The following is a 26,318-nucleotide window of genomic DNA, read 5'->3' on the forward strand; positions in this document are numbered from 1 at the left end:
ATTTAGGGAGAATTTAGAAGAACTATAGGTAACTATGGGGCAAATTTACTAAGGGCTTTGTGTGCACTTTTGCCGGTCAGTGCACGTTCTTCACCGCTAAAACGGCTTGCACAGTTATTTGAGAAGTCTGTGTGCTTCGATTGTGGAACACGCGGCCCTTTTTGTGGCGCAGCTGCGCTTGCTTCCATGCAACACAGATTAGGGGGCGTGCCGTCGTATGGTCCGACTGATTCGGACTGAGCACCATATTTAACGTTTAAATTGTGTTGCAAGCCCTATGTTTAACATGCACCACAAAAAAGATGGTGAACTCTGTCGGACCTGATGGGGGAAGCGACACATGAAGCGACACATTGATGATTTCTGGCGCACAATCTTAGTGAATCGCCGCATGCAACATTATAGATCGACAATGCACTTTTAGTGAACTCTAGTGACTTTGCAAGTAAATGTGCCCCTATGATTTGACAAATATGCAAATTGTTGACTCAAGCCAAAGCAATTACATATCTAGAAGATCTATTAGCTTTGCCCTTAAATGCTTTCTAATCAAATGATTGCTTGGATGCAGTGGTGCTGTTAGCTCAGTATAACCTATAAAAATGAATTGCAGACAAATGCCACTTTATGCCATGTCGCTATACAGAGGCAGTGTAACCGCCAACTCTTTTTTCCTTCAATTCTTGCTTTGCAGCTCCACTTTCCACAGTTGCCTCAAAACTGAACTGATTATAAGACAACCACATTCATAATCAAGATTTTGTCAATAAACTCCATATTTTCTAGCCCATGCCACATTGTTACATGTGACGCTTACAACTATATATATTACTGTATTTTTCCAGTAATCTTCAATTAAATATCACATTAGTCTTTTTAAGTGTTTTTATTGATTGTTTCTTTCCAACTGCCGTCTAAAGGAAATTAATACGAAAAGTTAGACTGATAAAAGTAAAAAGAGACAAAATCATTTTTGTTATAAGTTAGACAAGAGGACAGATATGAAACCAGAGCTGTGGGCTGGCCACTGGAACCAAAGGGACTGCTCTCCACATCTAGTTGAGTTTAGGCTTGGGTTCATGTTGGTTACAGCTTCTTTTTCTAGCATGCTTAATTTCATATATGTCCCCTCCTTGAGAGTAATTTCAATGGGACAATGGAATGGTGATATTGACATGTGTTACCTGATGTAGTACTCTAGTAATAGACTAAATATTTGGCCCCTACAGGGCTGAATCTATCATATAATCCTACGGAGGCACATGCCTAGGGCTGCACTGTTTTGGGGCAGCTGAATTTCTCCCCAACGTTTTATTCATTTTTAGGTCTAACAGCCATATATTTACCCAATCATGAACATGGGGTAGGGTATTTGGCCTGAGTAGAATAAACATGCAGGGTACTAATCTGGGGCAATAGACTATGGCAGCACGAAGTGTATACATGATTTTGTGCATCTAATGTACATGGTGGATAGGGTATTAGTTAAAGAAACTTTACTAAATTATATAATTTTATACATTGTTAATGTTCAATGGAAGTCAATGAAATGCTGGTGAGAGCTGAGTTCTATACATTAAACTGTATAAGGATTTCCCCTGTCATCACAGATGGATACGTAAGGACCAGCACAGACATCTGCACTATGCGTAGCCCCCACATTCTTGCCCTGGGGGGCTTCATTACTGTTTCAATCTCCCCCAGCAGGGAAGCTGTTTACTTTTACATTTATATACAAGGATAATTTGTACAGAAGTATATACAAAGAATGCTTCATTGCTTTTCAATGTTGAGTGTAGTCACTGTTACGTTTCACCGTCATTCATCAACCATCGTCTTTTGATCCACTGAAAAAGTATAAAAAAATTAGTTTTAGGAGTTTGTTGGTTAGATGACTTTCCATGTCTTGGTGGAAATCCTGGGAGACATTGTGAACTGTTTACTGAAGGAAGTACCAGCAATGTAAAGAAAAGATCCTGAGGGTTAGTTGTATATATGGAAATATCCTACAGTCAGAAGCTTGAGTTTACATCATGTTAAGCTTACGCCACATGGTCACCTGAGGACATTTGAGTGCAGTTCTATCCATTCTCAAGACTGGAATAGTCATTGGACCAAGAGGTAAAGGATAGGTGGGTCCTTCACTGAACCTGTTGCATATCGAGAGTAATGATTGACCAGAAGCACTTCATACATAGGGTGGTCGTCATTAGAAAGCATTATAAAGATCCTAAGAAAAGCATGCAACCAAAAGTCTGATCAGTGCCAATGATATTTACAATGATGAGGTTCCTTTTTCTGCGTGTCCATTGTAAAGTAGTTAAACAGCAGTCCTCTGTGAGAAAGTCTAAAATGAAGAGGGTCGGAAGTCACTGGAGGAGCAGAGTGGGCGAGCTTACTGAAGCTCACCAACTTTACTTCACCTGCAAATGGGGAAAAAAAAGAACTTTAGTTTTTGGAAACAAACATTTCATATATTATATTAGTTTGGTAACTTTGGTAATATAGCTTCATGTATCCTGTTTGATACTACCATATGTTATTAATATAGGATTTTGTTTATAATGTTTCATATCTTGTAAAGAACAAAACAAAAGCAAAAATTACTGGTTACTGTCCAATGTCAGAATATATTTTTAGGTTTAACTTTCTTATCTTGAACATATACTTGTGACAATTTAACCTTCAAGTTTTTTAATTTGTAGCAGCTTGGTACATCAAAAGAGAATTGAGGCAGGTCATTCTACACACATGAATAAAGAAATTGCCACTGGCGTGAAGGTGGCGGATTGGGGAAAATAATCGCAACAGCTAGCAATAAGCTAGCATTTGCGATTATTTCAGGGCCTCTGCGCCACTGGCGGTGCGCAGAGGTCCTGATAAATATCCCCCACAGTATTGAGGAGAACTAACCAAAGGATCATTTACCACTAAAAACTTTGCAATTGTCACCAGGGCCTGTTCACATTTGCATTACAATTACTTAATACTATAATACTAGTTTCATAAGGCTGCAATTTTAAAATATTGTATCCATTTCCTCTAGATGAGGATCATATGAAACTGGATCCTTACCTAATGGACACTTGTCCAATTTGACCAGGTACTAGTGTCTTCCCTCCAATGTTAGGTAAATAGATGTTTACTACAGAATATGTAAAGACTCATTCTAAGCCCCTGGACCAGAAAAGATAAGGTATATCCTTCCATTATGAACCAGGAGGAGAATATACTATTAAATCAGCAATAATTAAACGCCATTGTTTGTGAACCAAAACCAAAATGACCTTGTACCACATTTGACTGTAACAAATATAAATTGCCTTCCTCTCCACTACATCCCTAAATAGTATTGATTTACCTGTATCCCTGAGGAATACCAAACAGATTTCTTGCCTAAGTAGCTTTCAATCACTTGCTTCCCTATGCCATATTCTCACTGGGACATCTATCTATATATGGGTAAAATTAACCGGTCAATTTACAGTAGTCCTCCACACCAATGGGTCCTATTTTAGCTACAATTTTTTTAAAAAACAAGTAATTGAAACTTTTTTTTTCATGAGGTATAGTTTAATTTGCTTATCTCTTATTACCTTTCCGGCCTGCTCAACTGCTCAATTCATTGTTCAGTTCCGTTTTCAATGAAGATAAATTGCAGTTCATAAGAGTTGGAGGTATTTTTCATTTATCAGCATGAACTTAATATTCACAAAAAAGTTATATTATTTATATAAATTTGATGTGAGAAGCCCATTATCTGCTGTTTCCAGTCTATGATATAAAGTTTCTTTTAGATGTATATAGAATGTTTTAGGTAGCTGCCTGAGCCAGAGTTTTTATACAGAGGCTTTCGTATAATCGTATGTATGACTTGGTTTTTTAAAGATGGCATGATATTGGCACCCACACATCTCTGAAAGACATCACCTTGAATGTAATTTTGGAACTTGACTTTTGAAAAACGCTTAATGAAATTGGAGGGAGTTCAGCATTAGGTGACAATGTTAATAAATGGAATTGGATCATGAAGAATCAGTAGACACTTTGTATGTATTTACCCAACTAAAAAAGATGGCACTGAGGTGATGTGAATTTTCTGTTCTTTAAAAATATACTCAAGGACAGTACACATATTTTACTTTCTTCTTAAATGATTCCTCTAAAATATAAAATACCAATAAACCGATGGCAGTTTAGACAATACAGTTCTATCATCGGCCATCTTTTACCCACATCAGTGATCTGCTTAGATAGGGAACCATCCCGTGTTGTACCCACTGCAAATTTTGTAGCTAAGCCACCACCTGGAGTAGTGTCCAAGGCTACAGTAGTTGGATTTAGATTAACTAGAACATTAGTGTCCAGAACCTGCGCTAAAAACGGAAGTTGTCATAAAATACTAACCATGGAAAATGTGGGGCTTTTTTCTACCTACCAAATCATACCTTTAGTAAGATGTAAGTGGTACAAGGGCTTAGTTCAACACTGAAGTGTATACAGCTGAACTAAAATACAACACGCAATCTGTGAATAGATGTGCACTCCTTGGAAGAAAGTATTCATCATTTTTATAAACCTTGCCAGCTAAAAAATGTTTTAGAAAAATCTACCATCACTACTCCGGTATAAATTGTGCCATAATTTTCAATACAAGTTAACTTTTTAGAAGAAAGAGTAGTGCAAACGGTTAAATTCAACAAGAAGTTTATTTTTTTTTACTATAAAAAGGTAGCAGTAAGTATCATGACCCCATGGTCCTGTAAAGTATGAGGTAAACTCTGTGTGGAGTCATTTAGAAGGACGCAGCAGATGGGAGAGATGGTTCTGTAGTGAAGGGGAAGGTGATACCCTGGGTCAGCTGGGAGCACAGAGTGTATGTGACTATATTTTTCTGTGCTGCTTCCATAGCCTCCAGTCTATGATCCTATCCTATCACAACTCTGCAGCCTTTCCTGACATACTTAGCACTGTAACACACTCTGAAAATGACCTCTCCAAAATAGTATCTCAGTGCTAGATTCAAGAGCATTACGTAAAGGCTTCACCTGCCAGCAACATGAGCAGCAGGAGCTCACCCAGATGGAGACGTTCCTACTGACAAGTTACATCTGCCATTCCCATTCGCACGGATTAAAGGGCATTTCCACCTAAAATCAAAAAACAACAGCAAACATGATCTGTAGATCTGTTCTCCTCTTATAAGGTATCACCTTTCTTTTTCCCTTTAAGTCAGTTAAGTTTGCTGTATTTATTTGTTGATTCAACGCTCCTAGACTTAAATGAAAAATCTGTAACAGCCCCCACACATGATAGAAACTGGGCCTTTGGTCTTTCTAAGACTCCAGGTTCCAGCTGTGACTGCTACATCTATACATCCAGGAACTACTTTCTTTGTTGTTTTATGAAAGAAAAACTACTAATTTCATAGCTTAAAATACAACTATAAAGTATAAAAACTTTTGCCTAGCCTGCACTTAACAAAAATAATCAATTCTATAATTTACTCTAATGCAGCTGTTTAGCAGCTTACAGAGGTTTTACCTTGCTCCCCAGGCTAATATCCATTTGCCATGCATTTTGGTTGCCTTGGGATACCATATAGTACAGCTAGAGATGACAGGAGGCTTGTTGAGAGGGGCTGTAGGACCTGTATTGATGTCACAAGCATGTGACTCATCACATGCTTCAGATTGTCCAATTACAAACTTGCTTTCCTGGTTTGGCTTCATTGCCCTGAGCTAATTTCACAACCTGGAAGTGCCCACCCACATCAGAATTAGGTGAATCAGAATCTAATGTTAAAGGAAATGTACCATTTGTTTTAATGTGTTGAGAACCATACATACCGTGAGAATGCTGTAGCCACACTGATGCACAAACTTATCTTGTTTAATCCCTGAATTAAGCGGTTTTGCTGAAAAATATATATAAAATAATTATAATGAGGCTTTGTTGCTCTTGTGGCAGGCTCAGCGCCTCTTACCTTAATTATGCACTGCTCGAGAAAAAATGATGGTATCACTGTGTTGTCCCTGACAGACAGAAGTAATCAATTGCTGCAACATCCAAGCTGCTGTATATAAGTCATCCAGCTCAGGCTACATTCACACGGCTATATGGGGGACATATATATATATATATATACAACCGAAGTATATACGCTGTATATACGTCACCCATAGACAGCAATGGACGCATGGCACTGTACAGGAGTGGTATGGTGCAGCACACGTGTGGTAGGTGGGGAAAAGATAAGACATGTCCTATATTTCCCCAGAATAAGGCGCCGTGCGCCATACATCGCTGTGGGGAGGGGCAGGGATGAGCAGCGCCAATGGGCGGCGACATGTGCCCGCCATTCAACAGTACAGGAAGCTTTGTGTAATGTGTTTATAAATGGCAGCCAGCCTACACCCAGTTTTGCCAAAGGTTGTGAATTTTATAATTGTTTTTTTTAGCAAAACCACTCGGATCAGGGATAAAACAAGATATGTTTCTGCATCAGTGACGCTACAGCATTTTCAAGGTATGTTTGGTTCACAATGCATGAAAACAAATGGTAGATTTCCTTTAAATATACCAGATATATTTCAGGCTAGGAAGAAGCCAGTAGAAAGATACAAATATCATTGGAATTGTTATCATAGGCTCTCTCCATATGTGCTAACACTTATTTTTTGTCAGTAACTTTACCGTTATGCTTTAGGCGACCGGGCTGGACTGACAAGCTTCTTCTATAAATTTAGAATAAAAGTTTGTTCAAAGGGCATCATGAATAAGGGGTCTCACAAGTAAATGTAAAAGGGGCTGCAGGAAATAAATAAGGACACAGAACAAGAACAAGCATTAATTGAATTTGGGTAAAAGTTTTCCTTAAAGGGGTTGTCTTAGACCTCATTCAATATTATGCAAATGCTGGGTGACATGGAAAATAGATAAACATGACAGGACAGAAATAAAGATGCATCACATTTATCATACAATTAGGTTTGGGAACCTATACGCCTGTGCAGTCTCTAACAGACTTCAAATAGCACGATAATAAATTCCTCCCATTGAGTATTTCATTTTATTTTTCTGGGGAATGCCGTGCAATGAAAACATTTCACTTTTAATTTATACTCACATTCCGGATAGTGTACATAAAAATGTGCCTGTTTATAGTCCTGTTTAGAAAATATATGTAATCTGCATAAATATACTATCAATGTCAGAAGAGCCGTCACGTACAGCAGCCACAGAATCCATCAGAAAGTGAATCATCACACTGTGAACTCTCTTATTGCTGAGAAATATGGTAGATATAGTAAGGGTTACACTGTAACACTAATATGACAAGAGACCTATGATGATAAAGAAGCTATAGGAATAAATGATATATTATAGGCTACAGAGGAGCAGCGTCCAGAGCCTGTGAGTATGGAGCTGCACAGTCTTCACACACTGTCGTTCAAGCTCTGTCTGACATCATTTCTATGGAGATATTCTCCAAATGTCATGTAGAAAACATCTCTGTATGAAGGAAAGCAGTGAAAGATCTCATTCACCTCCATGGCGGCTATGTTAAAAAAAGAGATGTACTGTAAGATGACCAGCCACATCGCTAAGGCAAGGCCCAGAGATAGTAGGGATATAATTAATATCTTCTGCCAGCTAGTTTTTCAATGTCATGTCAATGAAGATTTCCAAATCCCATCCACATGTATTTTAATTTTAAGTTCAATTTGCAACGTGAATGCAACTCAATACTATCTTAGCATCAAAGAGTTAAAATAATATTCTCATGCTTTTTATTTGAAAAACTGGATTATAGTAACAATTTTTTATTTGAAAACTTAATCTTTTATTATTATTATTTTTCAAACTTTTTTTGGTTTTGAAAATATTATTTTATCAGTCCTAACTTTATTCATCACTTAATACACCACATTTCTAGTGAATTGTATCTGAGAGCCTTCAGGTGAGTTGCATGATACAAGGAATTCATGAAGAGAATAGATGTAGCACGGTTTGTGCACTACAGGCATGATATAATGACTATTACTGTGATCTCACATTGGAGAAGAATATAGACCAATAACTTAATTATCATTTATAGTAATATTATTATCGCTCAATGTCTGTATTACTATTATTGATATCAGAATCATTGCAACAATTTTTCTTATTAATTACTTTACTATAATAATATAATTATTAAGGGTCCTGTATAGAGGTGGCCATATAGCTCTGTATTGTGGAGCAATAGAAAGTCTAGACACTCTATTTCTTCATGATCTTTTTCTGTAGCCAATGTAAATACAGAAGGCCCCATAGATCACTAGGAATAAATTAGAATTAGGTAATTACAATGATGTAAACATTACAGTAATAATAGCTTCTATAAAATTACTTTTCTATGTATATGATCGCTTTAAATATCTGCAGCTTACTCCACAACATCAACACAGAATTCCAAGTAATAAAGATCCATATTGGTCAAGAAGCAGTTAAATGGTTGGTGTAAAGGCTCCAGTAACTCTTAAGGCTAATAGCATCTGCTTTTGGTATTTTGGTAGGTTAAAAATCGAAAATACGACATTGAGTTGTTGGATAAAAGGATGTAGGATGGCCAATAAGTATTCTCCATCTGCTGTTAAATGTAATGTATTGCTCTCTTTTATCATTTAATGCTTACAATATATTTTGTGTTTGGCAGTTCTTCCTCAGGCTTTCAAGATCTCTGCTTGCTGTTAGGGGACCAGGGCATTCTTGTGTACATCCAAATACTTAAACACCACACCAGTACTACGACAATGTACTGTATGCAGTATAGACAATCCTTAGTGCGCTTAACACAGCAGCAAAACGAAGCAGCAACACAAAATATCTCCTGTCGGGATGGTTTTCTGCACGGTGTCAGTACAGGTATGAGCAGGCACAGAGATCACTTAAATGAGGGCATCTACTATCTCATAATAGATGTAGAAACACAAAAGAATTATAACAAGACCATTGATAAGTGCTGTGACTGTAAGAACAGCCACAGAGATGATATATGAATCCAAACAGGCAAAGCACCTTCATAGACCAAATGTGATAGAACCAAACCTGCACTGTAAAGGTCTGCAAATCTGGGGCAAAACTATGGAGGAGGAGTGGAATGGAACACGTAATGGTGCACAAATAATCATATTAATAAGAAAGTAAAACTAATAACAATGTAAAAATACAATAAAATATAAATTTATCTCATAACAAAAAGTGTAATGAGCATAAAATGGGGTTACAAAACCAAGAAAAAGGCTGGCACGGCGCTATTATGGAGAGAGTCTTCTGGTAAGTTTAAATTGTTTATTCCAAAAACTGTAAACGCGTTTTGGGCGGAACACCCTTCTTCAAGTTCTTCAAATGGAGGGGTCCGCATCCCGTTTAACTTCTCCAGTTATCCCGGGTTTCCTAGGCAACATATTTCTGTAGCGAGAGATTCAAACTTCCGCCAGTTGAGCTTTTATACACGCGGTGTTCACTCACCCCACGTGTCATGTACCTAGGCGCTCCAGCACTGAATGGATCCAGCGCATAACGATTAGCTATTTCCATTTGTACCTGAAGAAGGGTGCTCCGCCCGAAACACGTTTACAGTTTTTGGAATAAACTTACCAGAAGACTCTCTCCATCATAGCGCCGTGCCAGCCTTTTTCTTGGTTTTCTAACCCCATTTTATGCTTGTGACACCGGTTGAGCCTTTGCATAAAGCGAATACCGGCAAGCTGTTGGGCAGCTTTTGGAGTATCTCTACGCTCGATTTAAGCTATTTAAGGTGAGCGCGATTCTCAGGGGGGTACTGTCCATACCCTCCCTCTCTATACATATCCCTCGTATATTTTAATTTCAATTCAATTTACTTTTTCCCATTTATCCTACGATAATACACGAGGCGCCGTCCTCTTGTTTTGCCTCTCTTTTTTTTTTTTTTTTTCGTTATAGTAAAAAGTGTAATGAAATGAATTTATTTTATTTCTAGCATTTATTAATAATTGCATCAATTATGAAATCTGTTTAATTTACTTTATTTAGTCTTCTGTTCTGAAACACCAAATAGTGACAACAACAATATTGAGATCCAAACTATGCTGCCATTATGCTGCCCTTGTAGAAAGAGAACTCAGTTCTGACAGTTCTTCATGCACTATAACTATTATATAATCATTTTTATGAACTAATCGGACAATCTTAAAGGACAAATGTTCAGAGGATTTGTCTCATCACATCACAGACAACCCTTTTCAGTTTGGAGCCACTATGCAAATCAACTGATCCCTAATCAGATTTTTCAGATGTCCTGTTGTACGTCATAGTCTGTCAGATACTGCAGAACTACTGAGAAAGTACCTCCTTCATGTCTACTTTTCTTTGCAGCACCTTCTCAACTTTTCGCATACAACCAATACGTTTATCTAACATTTTACATGAGAAAGGACTTCTACAAATCTTCAACAAAAAATATAAATCAATAGAAATTGCAGCCACCTGCAGAAAAAAAACTTGTCAATTATTGCTGCAGATTCTAACTGTGGAATTCAACCATTCAGTGCAAACACTCTCTCTCCTGCTCTTATCACAACTTGTTTTCTTCTTAAAAAATATGGTCCAGTGTGGTGGCATCATCCACACTGGTTGTATAAAGTCAAGGAGGCAGATAGTTTAGCACTAAAGTCAAGCTCTTCCCACCTCTGCTGTGATAGAGATCATGCACAAGGCTTGTGGAGAGGTGGTCAATTACACTGCAGGGAATGATCTGTGGAGAAGAGAGCAAGACTTCAGTACTAAACTCTCCGCCTCCGTGACTTTTTACAATTAAGTTAGAGCTCATCTCAAATTAGATTTTCTGGATGCAGCCACAATGTTGGGTCATGAAAGAAACATGATCTGGAAGGTGTTAATCTGCTTGAAAATTTACTGTTAGTGGTTTATTAGGTCAGTCTCTGCTGACAGGTTCCCTTTAAGGCTACGTGCATATTGTTGAATGTTGTTTATAGATTCCATGGCCCCGTGTTAGAGCCTCAAAACTCAGAGCAGGTCCTATTACGTTCGGACTGTCCTTTCTGTGGTCATCGAGTGTGTGTGAGCAACTTGCACTTTCATGTGCAGGTATCCTCAGGTCATATCCATATGTTCCCAATGCCATAACATAGAATTGCAGTTCTGATAGCTGAACTTATGAAATGTGACCCTACTACCAGGAGATTGTACATAAGCGCCAAGTATCAGACAATAAAATTGTCAAAAATTCATACACTTAACTAATCTTGATACTTCACCCCAGACATACCGTATAAATTAAAATGGAAAATGTCTGGCAACATGCAAAACAATGAGGAAAAAATATATTATAAAAGATACAAATTACAAAAATGAGGGAAACTAGACCAACAGTTAGGTCACACAGGTATTTTTCCATGGACATAACATGTTTGTGTGCAGCTAGCCTTACAGTGGAATCACACATGTACTTATTCTAGGTGTCTTCATGAATTTTCAGTCTTTCTTTTACTAATTTTTTTACCTGTAGTGTCAAAATGTTTCATATATGTTGTAGTGACATGACCAAAGTTTTAAAATACGGCTCTAAACCTATAGATACGGGCTGCGTGGTGGCTTAGTGGTTAGCATTACAGTCTTGCAGCGCTGGGGACCTGGGTTCAAGTCCCAGGATCAACATCTGCAAAGAGGTTGTATGTTTTCTCTGTGTTTGCATGGGTTCTCCGGTTTGCCCTCAAACTCCAAAACATATTGGCAGGGTGATAAGATTGTGAGCCCCATCAGGGACAGGGACCAATTTGGCAAGCTCTGTGCAGCGCTATGTAATCTGTGTGCACTATACAAATAAAGGAATTATTATTATTATTAGATGGCCTGACAACAAGAGAACTGGGGTTGCAAAAGCCAGCATGGAGAAGAAATCACTGTGTGGGGGGTCTTATAACTAGTGATGAGCAGGTCAGGTACCTCAACCCAGAACAACCACTAACACCAGCAATCAGTGCTGGCACCAGTGTTAGTGTAACCCTTTAAATGCCGTCAGCAAAATGCTTGTGAGCCGTCAACATTTACATTTTCTTGGGTCATTTAAATGGCACTAGCGGACTTTTTCAGGGTTAACACACTGAACATTGCATTTTGTCTTGATTATTCTAGGTTGATTATTTCACGTATATCAACACAGAGCTGCATTAAAGCCACTTTCTATTTGAGTCTGAAGACCCCTCTTCATAAATATATTGCATCTTTGCCAATTTATTGTCACAAAATGCACTGAAATTCTAGTACATTTTCACCAACAAATCCCCCCCCTTTAAGTACTACTTACTCAATCTATGTATCCCAATCGTATTTGTCTATTGACCTGTCAGTCCCAGCACAATCTATTGAAAGATATAATACTATTTATAGACATGTCATAATAAAAAGTCCATAGGATTATTTTGTATAAAAAATTATAACTACAAAATAATGATAATAATAATAATTTATATTTCTATTTAAATTATAATAAGATAAATTGTAATATTATAATAAATAATACATAATAGGAGAAAGGGCATAAGGAGTTAATGCTTCTCCTTTACCATTGATTCTTTATGAAAGAAAAAAACATAAGGAAACACAGACAAATAAAATCTTGCAGCCACGGCGGCTGTGAATACTCATATACCCTTGTGCATCTACCTTTAGAAGCGGCAATAAAACACAACAAGCTGGAAATTATACTAGGAATAAAAATGTACATGATAAAACTCTTCATTCAAAACTAATTGTGAAGCATTTGCTGTCTTTTATTAAATTAGAGAGCGAAGATGAAATAAATATTTTATACCGTCGGCTGCAAAGTGGGAAAATACCTCGTGTTTGGGATTTTAGTGTCCTCAGAGTGGGGAAATTTATTTGCAGTGAGTGGAAAATAGACAGCGTGCATAAAATCTGGCACATTCCCCCTAGTCAAATTATTTATCAAGTTAACAAGGGAGGGACCCTGCTAGTGACAACAGGCCGGAGAGGAGAAGACAAGCCTTTATATTTTACCTCTGGGTTAGGCAGCCTGTAAAACCGCCACCTGACAAGCCCAGCGCATAAACATATCTGTGCAAACAAGCTGTATTGTTAGAGAAAGGACACAAAGCCCAAATGCATCTTCCCTGTCCACAAACCATAGACAGCCAGACAGTAACGGGGGTGCCACAATCGGCGCCAAACTCAACAAGACGTAATTTGCGAGATCATAAAGGTGGTTACAATGTATTCACCGTCTCCATCTTATTTTAAGATGCTTCACAGCCGCTGGAAACCATAATGCATTATACTGAGATGCTAAGAGGACAGGCTGACAATTAAAAGGCCCCATCAATCTCACCTTGATGAAATGTGCTGCGTTGCTTCAGTCTGGCTTCAACTTACAAAGAAAATGCAAACAAATGACAGAATTACAAAAAAATATCTAGATAAATCTCTTATATAGTTATCTATCTATCTATCTATCTATCTATCTAAAAATACAAAAATAGGCAGCACTCCAAAGTACTGCAAAAAAACCCCACTAATGACAAAGGCTTCAGTAATCGAGGCTGAAACGTAGCACTGAAATAAATCCACCAGATTCTCTTACAATACTATTTTTATGTGACAAGAAGTTTTTCCGTACTCTGAGTATCTATCTATCCAAATCCAGGAAAAAGGCAGCACTCCATAGTATGTGGAAACGGGTGAATCTTTATTCCATCAGTGCAATATTTTGGTGTAGGCACACACCTTTTTCAAGCATAAGGACCAACAGATGCTCTGATTGGCCAAAACACAGAGTGTACAAAAATCTTAACATGATGTTTATAATGACAAAATTTATAAAGTGCGATAATCGATAGACTTAAAACCAAGTGCACAACTACATATTGTATTATAATTGTGAATACATATGGCATAAAGCGACTTAGTGCGATATATACTAAATAGAATCTGCCCATGGGCATGACAATCCAGCCCACGTCTCTTCCTGTTCATTCATAAAAATTATATTGCTAGGAAGAAGTCACCTTTAGTGGCGCACCTACAGTATCTCCGCTGGCCGGAAGTGCAAGGTGTACCTGGCGTGCCACTACAGGTGACTTCTTCCTAGCAATCTAATAAATCCTGTCTAACCTATTATAGGGGCATCCTTCACTCAGTCATATACACCTGATAAATACAGGGAACAAACCACCAAATACGATATAAAATTGTGAATTTTTATTTAGGTGCCTCCTGAAGAAGCAAAAGCAAAACGTGTGTCGGAGCGAGGGGAAATCACAAGCACAGGTATATATCTCTATGTCTAATAATACACATTGGAAACGTACTAGGCGTTATGCATTGGAGACATTTAATGTCAGAGGTAAAACAGGAATATAGAGTCTAGCATTGAAGTGGTATGCCTTTTGTAGCACACGATTTTGACTTCCCCAATATGTATTTGGGACCCTTTTTAACAAATTATTAATTCATTTACATATAATTTTATAATGTTGTATAAATAAAAATTCATAATTTTATATTGTATTTGGTGGTTTGTTCCCCGTATTTATAAGGTGTATAGGTAATACTTCCATGTAGTAGTAGGTAGTCCCACCGAATATATATCACTGGTGGGCCCTCCGCTCCCCCCCCCCCCCAGTCCAACCCTGATTATGAAATGATGACATGAATGTAAAGTCTTTCCTATATTAAGTTTTTTGTTATTTACCAGAGAAAAATAGCCGTTAGAGGACAGAGATGAAATATTAAAAGTACCCTATTATTTTTGCTGATCAACGAATCTGGAGCCCCCAAGGAAGAAAAGGGATTGGATGACGAAGGGATTTAGGGGAAACAAATCTAAATAACATAACCATTTATTTAGGTGTAAAAAGGCATCTAGACCCTTCTTGAAGCTCTATTCTGTCCCTGCTGTGACCTGCACCATAGGAAGGCTATTCCACAGACCGACAGTTCTCATAGTAAAAAAAAAAACATGTTGACTCTGGTGATTAAACCTTGTTTTCTCCAGATGGAGAAATTGCCCCCTTGTTTTGTGATTTGATTTAATCTGGAACAACTTTTTACCGTATTTTTTGTATGGACCATTCATATATTTATATAAATTAATCATGTCCCCTCTTAGTCATCTCTTTTGCAGACTAAATAAATCAAGTTGTTTTACTCTTTTCTCATAACTGAGACCCTCCATATCCCTTATCATTTTTGTGGCTCTTCGTTGTACCCTCTCCAGCTCCAGGGCATCTTTTTTTGGGACTGGTGCCCAGAACTGGACAGCATATTCCAGGTGAGGCCAAACCAATGCCTTGTACAGTGGTAATATTACATCCCTACCCCAAGAATCCATACCACTTTTGATACATGGCAAGATCTTTATCCACATTGAACCTCATTTGCCAAGTGGATGACCAAACACTCAGTTTGTCCAAGTCACCCTGCAGCCTATGAACATCCTCCATAGACTGTAATGCACTACAAAGCTAGGTGTCATCTGCAAAAATAGACACAATGCTATTAATTCCTACCTCTATATCATTAATAAATATATTAAATAGGAGTGGGATAAATTAAATAGTAGTGTATATTATTAATATTATACTATTGGAGATCTGTAATAAATAGTTATGGGAACTGCTAATTCCCAATATATTGTAAACTGTCCAGATTTATCTTTAGCATGTCATCCTTTACTATGGTTTTGTACAACATGCTCACATAAATTAGTAAAATTCCATTAACCCAGTATCCAATGTCCTTACAGAAAATTATACAGTATGCTGGAGCCAACACCATTCTTCTGCTCTATTGCAGGCCTATATTTAATGAAATAAGTAACGCTACTAGGATTTATCATAACCAGTAGTCATACCTTGAAATAATGCAGCTCATGAGTATATGTAGATCAGAGAGATCCTTTGTAGTATTACATCCACCAGCATGCACACAGTAAGGCTTCTAGTTACTGTCTAGCCATGTGTTAGGTTTGTGTTCACAATCTTCCTACAGTGCCAGCAATAAATATGTGATGGAAGATGATATTGAAGTGCAGCCAGTAACATTTCCATTAATTCTTTGGTTATTTTCTCTATTACATCCTTACTTGTCTATAAGTCGGACATTGATTTATTGGGAGGATTTCAGCATTTCAATGTGTATATTTTGCTGTCTCAGAGGATTGGTTTCCAAAGCCAGCCAAAAAAACAATGGAGCGTCACTTGCCAAAGAATAATAAAATGTATATTACCAGTTTGCTATAATTAAGACTTGTAGCTCCTGTACCGGGCCGGGAATCCTGCCAAGGTTCAATGTTTTTACTCTCGTGACATTATTGTAGGGACATTGCCATGTGGCCGATTTGTATTGTATTATTAACCTTAGCTATATGTTTATTACTACAGTAGTTGTATGAGAGCAGGTATATGCATTATATTTACCAAGCTCCTAAAACACAGCGTCTCAGGCGATCAGCTATCATTACCTGTGACAATAAACTGCCCCTGAAATGAATAGCCAGGTATATGTACGGTGAGAGTGGTTGCCACCTATTTGGCTACTACTACTATTATTTAGCAGACTATTATTAGAAGTACAGCATTAGGACATCTGAATTGATACCCCACTGCTAACTCATCTCAGGCTAATATGACTGTTCTCTGCTAATTTTCACGTGTCTTTTCCATGAGATTTCACATAAAAGATTTCACATGAAAGAAGGAAATCTAAAAAGGACATTTTATACCGACTGTCTGTACCTGGTCCTGACCCATGACTGCATTAGGCCAGGGCTTGTGCCACTACTCCTTCAACTTCCTAATACGATCCTCCCATGCAATGGTAAATGCTTGCAGAAAATCTGTAAAAATTTGGGTTATGGCTCTCTGGATTGGTGAGATATTTTTGTCTGTGAACTGGGGTAAACTATAGATTCCTCCCAGATGAGGATGGAGGGTTGCATCAGTCCACAGAATTGTGGAAAAATACAAAATGTCACAATATAACAATTTTTAAAAATTCAGATAAGAAACACACTCAGTGGGGCAGATTTACTTACCCGGTCCATTCGCGATCCAGCGGCGGGTCCTCCGACGCTGATTCGTGTCTTCCGGCGATTCACTAAGGTAGTGCACCCGATATCCACCAGGTGTCGCTGCTGCGCTGAAGTCCGCCGAGGTCCTCTGGAGTTCACCAAGCTAGGCTGGGTGCAGGTAAGTGCGTGTCAAGCGACACATTTTTAAAAAAAAAAATACAGTGGTTTTTCCCGAATCCGTCAGGTTTTCCGACGGCCACGGCCCCCCGATTTCCGTCGCATGCATGCCGGCGCCGATGCACCACAATCCAATAGCGTACACCAAAAACCCAGGGCAATTCAGGGAAAAATGGTAATATTCGGGAAACACGTTGGAAAAACGCGATTCGGGCTCTTAGTAAATGACCCCCAGTATCTGCATATATATGTGCAAGGTATTTGGGCCGCAGAAATAAGTCTCTAAATCTTAGTTGCAATGAAAGTCATCTCACCTATTAGAAATGACATGGAAATGACATTATTATCAAGGCTTCTAACTCAACTTCTACAACTCCACTCACACCCCGCTCTAGGTTGTCTCAGAGAATGATTTTAACTCTTGTGTTTTAAGCCACCATATATCTAAACCATGAATTTGCATAAATGTTCTGATGAAAGTGTTCATTTGATCAACAGTAGGAATAAATCTGATTTATCCTCTTGGTAAGTGTTCCATCTCAATTTGTGCTTTTAATAAATGTGTAGTCAAGGACCGGAACAGCCAGTCTAAATCATAAAGCAGGCAGTTACATTGGCAGGGAGAATACAGTACGGAGTACATCTTTCTAAGGAATCACTGCAAAAACTAAATATTATGCAAATACATATATATCTATTACTGTGCAAGTAAGAATGCACTCAAAATGAAAAGTATTAATAGTGGTGCAAAAATATTCAGCCAATATTACAACTATCTTTAGTGTAAAGGACAAGCAGTGATGATTTGACCCTTACAGAGCATCTATCTGGGATAACATGAAGGATTGGAGCAATCCTATAACCCCAAAAGTTACCAAGAAGAATTTGTTCTGTTTTCAAGACAAAGGATGGTCACACCAAACTGAATTTTTTTCATTTCACTTAGAATTTTTTTCATTGATAGAAATAAACTATTAAAGGGGATATCTGGGAAGAATTCTTATAAAATATATGGCTGGGGGTCTTTAAAATTAAAAACAAGAACTTATACTTACTTCTCTTCTGTCTCCATTCTCCCGTCACTGACCACGGATGTAGATGTGAAGCTGGCAGTGACGGGCAGAGCTGCTGGAGATCAGGAGCAGGAAGAGAGGTAAGTAAAATCCTTTTTTTAAAGACTCTCCGCCATATATTAAAAATACATATTCCTAGAAGCCCTTTATTACTTTCTTTGCAGCACAACACATTTGCACAGAAATATATATGTATCATTTAATAATAAATATATTATTACTTTGTGGTCTCCTGTGATTTTTCTTATCCAAAAATGTTTTAAAAAAGAAAAACATAAAGGCACATCAGATCATTACAGCTAAGGACCTTCATGAAAAAAACAATGGTAATTCTATTATGCAGTAATAGTTAAGTTCAAGCAGACAAGAATCAGCAAGAATCCTCTCATTTGTCGGCAGATCGCATCTTTTATCTAAGCTTAAATACTGTTGTTGGCAGCATAACTTCTAGGGTAAATAGGGGAAGTACTGCCAACAATAACACATTGTAAAGAGGGGTGAGCAATCGTATTAACCATTTCTCATCCCCTGTACAATTTGAAGTAGTGTGAAGGCTCTGATCAATTTGTTTGTATTCATGTGTATTAAATCAGCCCATGTAACAAAGCCCTTAGGTATGAAATATAATGAGCAGTCTAAGTCTCACAAATATCTACAAGATAGTTTTCAGTCTATATGTTGTGGGAGCGACCCACATCTTACTTGATATCTGCTGAAAACAAGGATAAAGCAGGTTGGATTTTGACAAATGTTAAGTAGTTTGGCCAGGAAACAAGCTATATAGAAGTGCAGAACAATGAGTAAAGACTATATATGGTCAAATAATGGTCACATATCAGTAGCAGATCATAATAAAGGTCGTTTGGAGCAAAGACCTCAACGTGGCCCATGACCTCCAAAACCAATCACCAAATCTGAAACTGCACTGTAAAAATAATAAAGAGAGGAGCTTATGGCCATGAAATCCTCATACATGTGTTCTTGCTTTCAACACAGATGTACACAAGAGCCCTTTCAGGAGCTCAAACTATAGAACTGAAAGTGGACAGAAGGGATCCCCAACCCCTTTCCTATGCTTGATTCACATGTAGGAAGTAAAAAAAAATTAATACATTCATTCTTAAAGAAATCAGACTTTTCTAATTCATCAATGGGCTTCTCATCTCAGTTACTTTTCCTTTTTTCTAAATGTCATACAAGCGATGAAAATTAATAATAGATTCTGGAGTCTTTGCCTATAAGTGTTCATTAAGTAAACTTTTAGGTGAATATATTAAGGATGTTGCCTGCAGGTAACAATGAATATAGACTTCTGTCAACCTAAAACTATTATGTACTCATTACACACTAAAATGTTATATTCAAGAGGTTTTAAATGTTTTATTGTATTTTATCTAAACACATGCTTCTTTCACTATGCCGACTGAGCTACCTGGAATCTATTTGGTCAAAAATAAGAGGAACAAAAGACAATTTAGGCAAAAGGTCCCAATCATGTTGTTAACTCAGAATGATTCACTAATGACTTTCCCCCTCTTTGAACAGGGATGAAGCATTTGTGATGTCTGAGATGTGAACACATTTTCCAAACAAGAAGAATGTCGCAGAATGTCTAAGTTCCTAAATTTATTTGACTATCTAATAATAATAATTCATTTCATGCTGAACTATTTTCTGGTATATTCTGGTCATGTAAAACACTGACACTTATATCTGTATATTATAGCTGTATTATATTATATATTGTATTGTATTATAATATGGAGCTGTATTATATTATATAATAAAGTAAGAAGCTGCACAACCATCAGAACTGGATTTATGGTCTAAGATTGTAGTTTCTTCAAGTGCACTGTTGGCTTTTCCATATACTGCTATGCTCTTAGCATTTGCATTGTACTGCTCCATAACATCTCCACACTGTCTGGAAGCCTACTACAGCTTTTACTCAAAACAGATTGAGGTCCTGTGAAACAGATCAATGTAGCAGAGAACTAAGAACACAGCAGTGTGAGTATATGCCCCCACTGCATATAAATCATTGATAAGAAATCCATTTTTAACAGTTCTGTTGCTTCTAAAACAACTGCGAGCAGAAATAAAACTTCTAATGTAGTCCCTGTAAATACATTATCCAATCTTTACAATTCTACTGCCGGCCATAACATAGTACGTTAGACAATAGTGAAACAAAACATATTTGGCACCGGAGTGTCCTGGTCCACCAGAACCAGGTGCTTCTATTATTGCTCTAATCATTAATAGCTACCTCTGGCCTTTAATAGAAGCTTGGAATATGGCCATTAGTGTGTACTAGATGTTTGCTTTTTTGGGGACTTAAGTAGCAGGTAAATGTTAAAGAGCTAGAAGTGCAGGTGTGGCATGTTCTAAGATGTTTTACTCCATCCTGGCATCCTTACATGTACAATTATCCTAAATAAGATGTTATACTGTTTAATGCTATGTTTTGGTTTTACATGACACTTACATTTATTATACATAGCGATATACATGCACATATGGATGATGGTCATTAATAATTCCACAGTACAGTAAGTCTCTGCGTCCTCAATATTGCATGATTTCAGAAAACACACCCTTATTTCTGGAGCTCTCATTTCCCTCTTGAATCCTGTCCTCTGACCAGAAGCTTCTAGTCGGCTTTCCCTTCTCTGTCAGTCATCCACTGATGAAATTTGATTTTTCTCCCAATAGAAATTCTATACATAAGGCTGTGACTGGAAAATAATTTTTTACTAGAATCCTCTCTTAACATTTTGTGGCCAGGTTTACTTACTAGAAGTGTCCCTTAACCCTTTAAGTCCTTAGTAATTGTACAATTCCTTGGTTCTCAGTAGCTGTGTTATACTGCTTTCCTGAGACAAAATCCATTAACCTTTTTTTTTTTTTCCATTCCTCCCTAATATGAGTGAAGCTAAATTTGCCTTCTAGAAGTGCCCTCTAACCCCTTGTTGCAATATTCACTCATTGGTTTTAGAAATGATCAAATTATTCAAGATTCGCTTCACAGTAGCTTTGAAAAAAAATTCAGAAGACTCAATTTAATTCCTTTATTACTCTCAAATACTGATTGTTTATTTAAAAAAGGTTCTATCTCATTTTGTTTGTTATTGACAACTTTTACATTTTTACTAAAACTATAATCATGTAAGCCTAGCAGGCGTGGATAAAATGTACAGTAATGGAAACCATGAAAAGTCCATTGAAATTAATGAACATTTTAACAGATCCATTAAGACTTTTGTTTTAATTTTACATATTAGATCCCTGGGAAGGGAATCAGAAAATATTCAGATTTGATTCAGTTGCAGAAAATCGACAGATCTATGAATGGACTAATAGATTCGCTAATCTCTAATTGCTCTAAATCATATACATCTATCTCAGTCTTTCACTATAAGTCTGACGGACTTATCTTCAGTTTGAAAACACTGGAAGAACTGGCATGGTTGTAAGAAGTCTTTGCCCTAACTCTTTTCAGTTATACAATTTTGGTCAAAATAAAACAAATTTCCAATATACTTTCGGTATTTATTCACATGTTCAGGTGATGTCACACAGGTGCACAGCTTGAGTAATCAGAGCGGTGTGTTATAAGGAGCTGTGCACCTGTGTGACATCACATGACCATGGACAGATATATATCCACTGCAAGTAAACATAGAAGCTTCTTATAGATTAACAGCAAGCAAAGATCTAGAAAACTAACTTGATACAGCAATTATATTGGAAAATTGTCTTACTTTTCATGACATAAACAATAAAATCCAGACAATCCCTTTAAATTAAAAAAAATATGGCTAGTGCTGTTCATTACAGCCATCTTACTTTATTAATTTATCTTTGGGATCAATTTATTAAGACTTGCATTTTAAACGCCTATCTTAAAGGGGTTATCTGGGTAAAAAATTTCTTATGGCCGGGCTGGGGAGGGCTAGTTAAACATAATAAACATGGACTTACCTCCTCCGGCGCCGCTGATGTCCCGCACCGCGGTCCCTTCGATCCGTGCCCCTGTTTGTTTACAGGGGCACGGAAGCCGCGCACAGGGAGCTTCCGGTCCGCGTTGTGGACGGCTCCTCCCATCCGTCCCTATCTGTCAGCGTTGTAAGTGCTGGGAGATGGTGTCGCATGGGAGCATCCGACCGTCCGGAAGCTCCCTGTGCGCCGGTGTAACGAAACCGGCAAACAGAGAAGACGGGCCGCGGCGCGGGACATCGGCAGCACCGGAGGAGGTAAGTACATGTTTATTGTGTTTAAATAGCCCTCCCCAGCCCGGCCCGAAGAAATTTTTTAAACCCGGATAACCCCTTTAAAATTCCTCCGACACTCTGGCCCCGACCTCTTATACAAGGCACAATATCTGCCAAAGTGGAATACAGGGTGACAAATTCCTGAAACTGGAGGGAATGGGGAGATTTTTAGGCCTTATAAAGGCATAATAAATATCCCCCATTGTGTCTTCTATCCAAGTTGTAGTAGTGCAACTGATGACTTAATATTGAAATGTCATAGTGGCCACTTTTTAATGCCACCTGAGATGTGCTTGTGTACAGAGGCATCAGGAGGATTCTAGGTGTATTCTTTAACCCTTCATCGGATAATATACTCTATGACTAATGGATTGGCATAAATATATTGAAACAGTCATTGAGCATCTTGTCATATGACACCAGTTCGTAACCATGTTGCGTACCGGCTGACAATTATAGCTTTGCTCAGATTTTGCCATTTTTTTCTATTTTTACCATAGCCTGCTACTTATTGATTTTAAGTATTTACCAGATATATTATTAATACCATGGGGTCGGGTGGTATGTACATACACTGCGTACACTGGAGCCTCATGTGCCAGGACATGATGCAAACCCCTCTACAACTCTTAATAAGCGCTAAAATAATTGCAAATTACTAGCAAAGCAGCAGTATTTGTGATTATTTTCCCCTTCATGCCATAGCCACACCAAGTGGCCATGAAAGGTTTTGAAGACACCGCAGAAGAGTGGGCTGGTACAGGGAGATCCCACTGAAAGCTGGCAGGCTATAGTGCAATTCTTTGCCAGGCCCTGCCAATGTAGCAGCCCGCCAGAGACATCAGGAGGCTGTATGATAAATGTCTCCCTATGAATATATTTGCACAGAACAGAACATTGCTGCTATGTAATGTTGCCTCATTTAAGATAATGTACTGTAATATATTCTTTTATATTCTGCTTTTTAATATGAAATAACATTACAAATCTTGTAAATTTACGTTAAGTTTGTATAATGCGCCAAAGATTAGCTGATATGCTTATGTGATTCTCATAGGATTGCAAGTAAATCTACATATCTATAAGCAAATAAAATGCCATGTAACATCAGTAATAAGTTTGCAAGTTTTACTTTCTATATTCAAAACAAAAAGCAGAGAAAAAGCAAGGAAAATAATTCCCAAACAGAATAATTACTGTAAATTAAAATAAAGAGTGAAAGTGACAAGTTCTGTCTTATGACCTAACGTTAAAACTTTAGCAAGGATCTCAAAGGGACAGGTACAAACAAATACCTTAAGTTGGGTCCCACAGAAATTAGTAACTGTACCAATAGATCTGGATAAATTCCAATTTTTGTCCAAAAATCAAAAAGCACTTATGTGAAAATGACTTTATATATTGAAATGTAGTGGACATTTGGCTACATTGTAGTTTGCAGGATATCTGTTTATATGCCCCATATCAGGTGTTTTCCTGTTTGTCAACCTTTTTTCTCCTGCTCTTGGTGTAGCACTTTAGTACATTCAATAGCTATTTGTTGAGAGACATGTACCGGTGCCCTTCTTATTTATTTCCTTTCCAGGCTCAGAATGTAAAGTGAACACGTACCTTTTGAACTTCAGGCATCAACGATTTTCACATCACCGATGTGGAGGATTCCCGAGTGTACCTGGGCGAGCGGATATATCAAAAGAAACAAGATTTCATGAATATTCACGACTTAATACAGAGAGATCTCACACTTACAGCAACTAAATACACTGATTGTATCTTGTCTTGTATTATAAAACATTTATACCTCGCTCTACGCATGGAATAAATCTATGTTAACTGCTTCACTACCTGTTCTGAATGTTGTTATAGTAGACTTCATAGCGAGAGTGTCTAGAAGCAGCTTCACATTCTACGCAATTTGTTAAGTATCGTGTAACATAGCAATATGGATACTTAAATGGGGAGACAAAAAGTGAGATATAACTAATAATCATGTAAAACTATACCAATGATAGATGAACTCATTGTTTAATAGATATAATGTTGAAGATTGAACAATTAGATAGATAATACTTATGCTACTTTTCTGCTATACTAGTTGTTTAGTATTTAAATATTGATAGAAAAATGTATAGATTAATATAAATAAAAATTGCAGACAAATAAATATATCGATATAAGATAGATATTAGATATATATGATATATAGATGGATAGATAGATAGTTTCTGCAGTGTAATTTGTTGTACTTTCTGAAATGGTGACCATGTGTACAGCGGTGCTCAAGTACATTAACCATCTACAATTCTCTCTCTTATGTAATTAAAGAGACGTACAGAAACATAGACCTTGTGGAGCAATGATACTGTATGGACCCACATAATGAATATGTGACAGGTCATTCTTCATCAGACACTTCATATTTCATGGTCAGGTTTTACATCCCACTCACAATTAGAGTTGCATGTTGGGAGTTTGCCTTTCTCGGCTGCATTTTGATGAAGACCACAACACCTCCGGTTGGTTAAACTAAAGCCATATGAATATGTTTATGGAGAAATGATAGGCTGCAAATGATATCTAGCTCTACGTTAAGGTGTCACTTCAAGATTTCCTCTCTCCAGATCCTTGCAGTGTTATTTTTGGAGCATACGTTCAGGGCTGCCTTAAATGCTACTCTTGGCCAAGTGCCCAGGATCTCTTAAAGTAGATGACATTTTTAGACATTCGGTGTCATTTTCCTCAATATGACCTCTACTTTCATGCCAGGGATGAATCCATCCTGTTATTAATGCATTCAGTTTCATGAGGGAGGGGAAAAAAGACGCTATTCAATTTTCACACCTGAATAGAGTCCAAAAAAAATCCTAGTTTGTTCCTGTTATCGTAAGGTTGATGAAGAGTCTGTGTCTCACTTTACCAGACCTCAAGCCATCAAAGTCCCCAGAGAAATCTACGCTATCCATTTATATGTTTATAATCACCACAATATTACAGAGAGCTCAACATTTTGGAATGTCTGTGTAATGACTGCATGTCATTACGTTTGATGTATAAGAGGAATACAGTGTTACACAAGCAAGACTCTAGGACCAAGAAACTCAATGTATTTTTAATGAAACTATATATACCATAGAAGCCGCTAGAAAAGTGATGGTAAACCTATCAGAGAGTGAGTGCCTAAACTACAACAAAATCCTACTTATTTATTGTGAAGTGCCAACACAGCAATTTAAGCAGTTACTTATTGCTTCCTGCTTTGTCACAACGTCCAATCGTATTGGTGTCCTCAGCACACCAATACAGTAGAAAGTAAGAGAAGAAATTCAGAAAATTATTATACTTATACATCTGAACAAGAATAGTTGCTGGGCCTAGAGCAGGAACACCAGTGATAATCCAACCCTGTACTCACCTTCTCACTGCTCCTGTAGTCCCAGGTAGCCATCAAAGTGTTACTTTAAAATAGCACTGAGTGCAGACCATCTTGTGTGGCATTTGGACTGCAGGAGGTAGCTATGAATCTATGCTAGGGTGATGGCCTGGGTGCCCATCCGTGCCATAGGCTCAAAGCCAGAGGTCTAAAATGTCATCAGGCCCCAGAACAGCTTGGCTCAGTCTTACTGTTCTGCATGTTTAAATGATGCTTTTGCAAATTTATACATTTCCAAATGACAGTTTTCAAAATTTCTATGTGTAAAATTTTATCATCACCTGCGA

At 37.6% G+C, this 26,318-nt stretch overlaps 1 protein-coding gene across 2 annotated transcripts in view; it reads right to left on the bottom strand.

Moving 5' to 3' along the window:
• Positions 1 to 871: 871 nt before the first annotated feature.
• Positions 872 to 26,318, bottom strand: part of MAF (MAF bZIP transcription factor) — a 42,929-nt gene continuing 17,482 nt past the window's right edge. For both annotated transcript variants that reach the window (XM_072117528.1, XM_072117527.1), the window contains 2 exons: positions 24,213 to 24,273; positions 872 to 2,423 (listed from right to left, as the gene is read on the bottom strand). In XM_072117528.1, the coding sequence (XP_071973629.1) occupies positions 24,240 to 24,273 (34 nt within the window). In that variant the 3' untranslated portion in view covers positions 872 to 2,423; positions 24,213 to 24,239. The remainder of the gene's footprint in view (positions 2,424 to 24,212; positions 24,274 to 26,318) is intronic.

The sequence above is a fragment of the Engystomops pustulosus genome, chromosome 7 (assembly GCF_040894005.1).
Source record: "Engystomops pustulosus chromosome 7, aEngPut4.maternal, whole genome shotgun sequence".
In the NCBI taxonomy this organism is placed as follows: domain Eukaryota; kingdom Metazoa; phylum Chordata; class Amphibia; order Anura; family Leptodactylidae; genus Engystomops; species Engystomops pustulosus.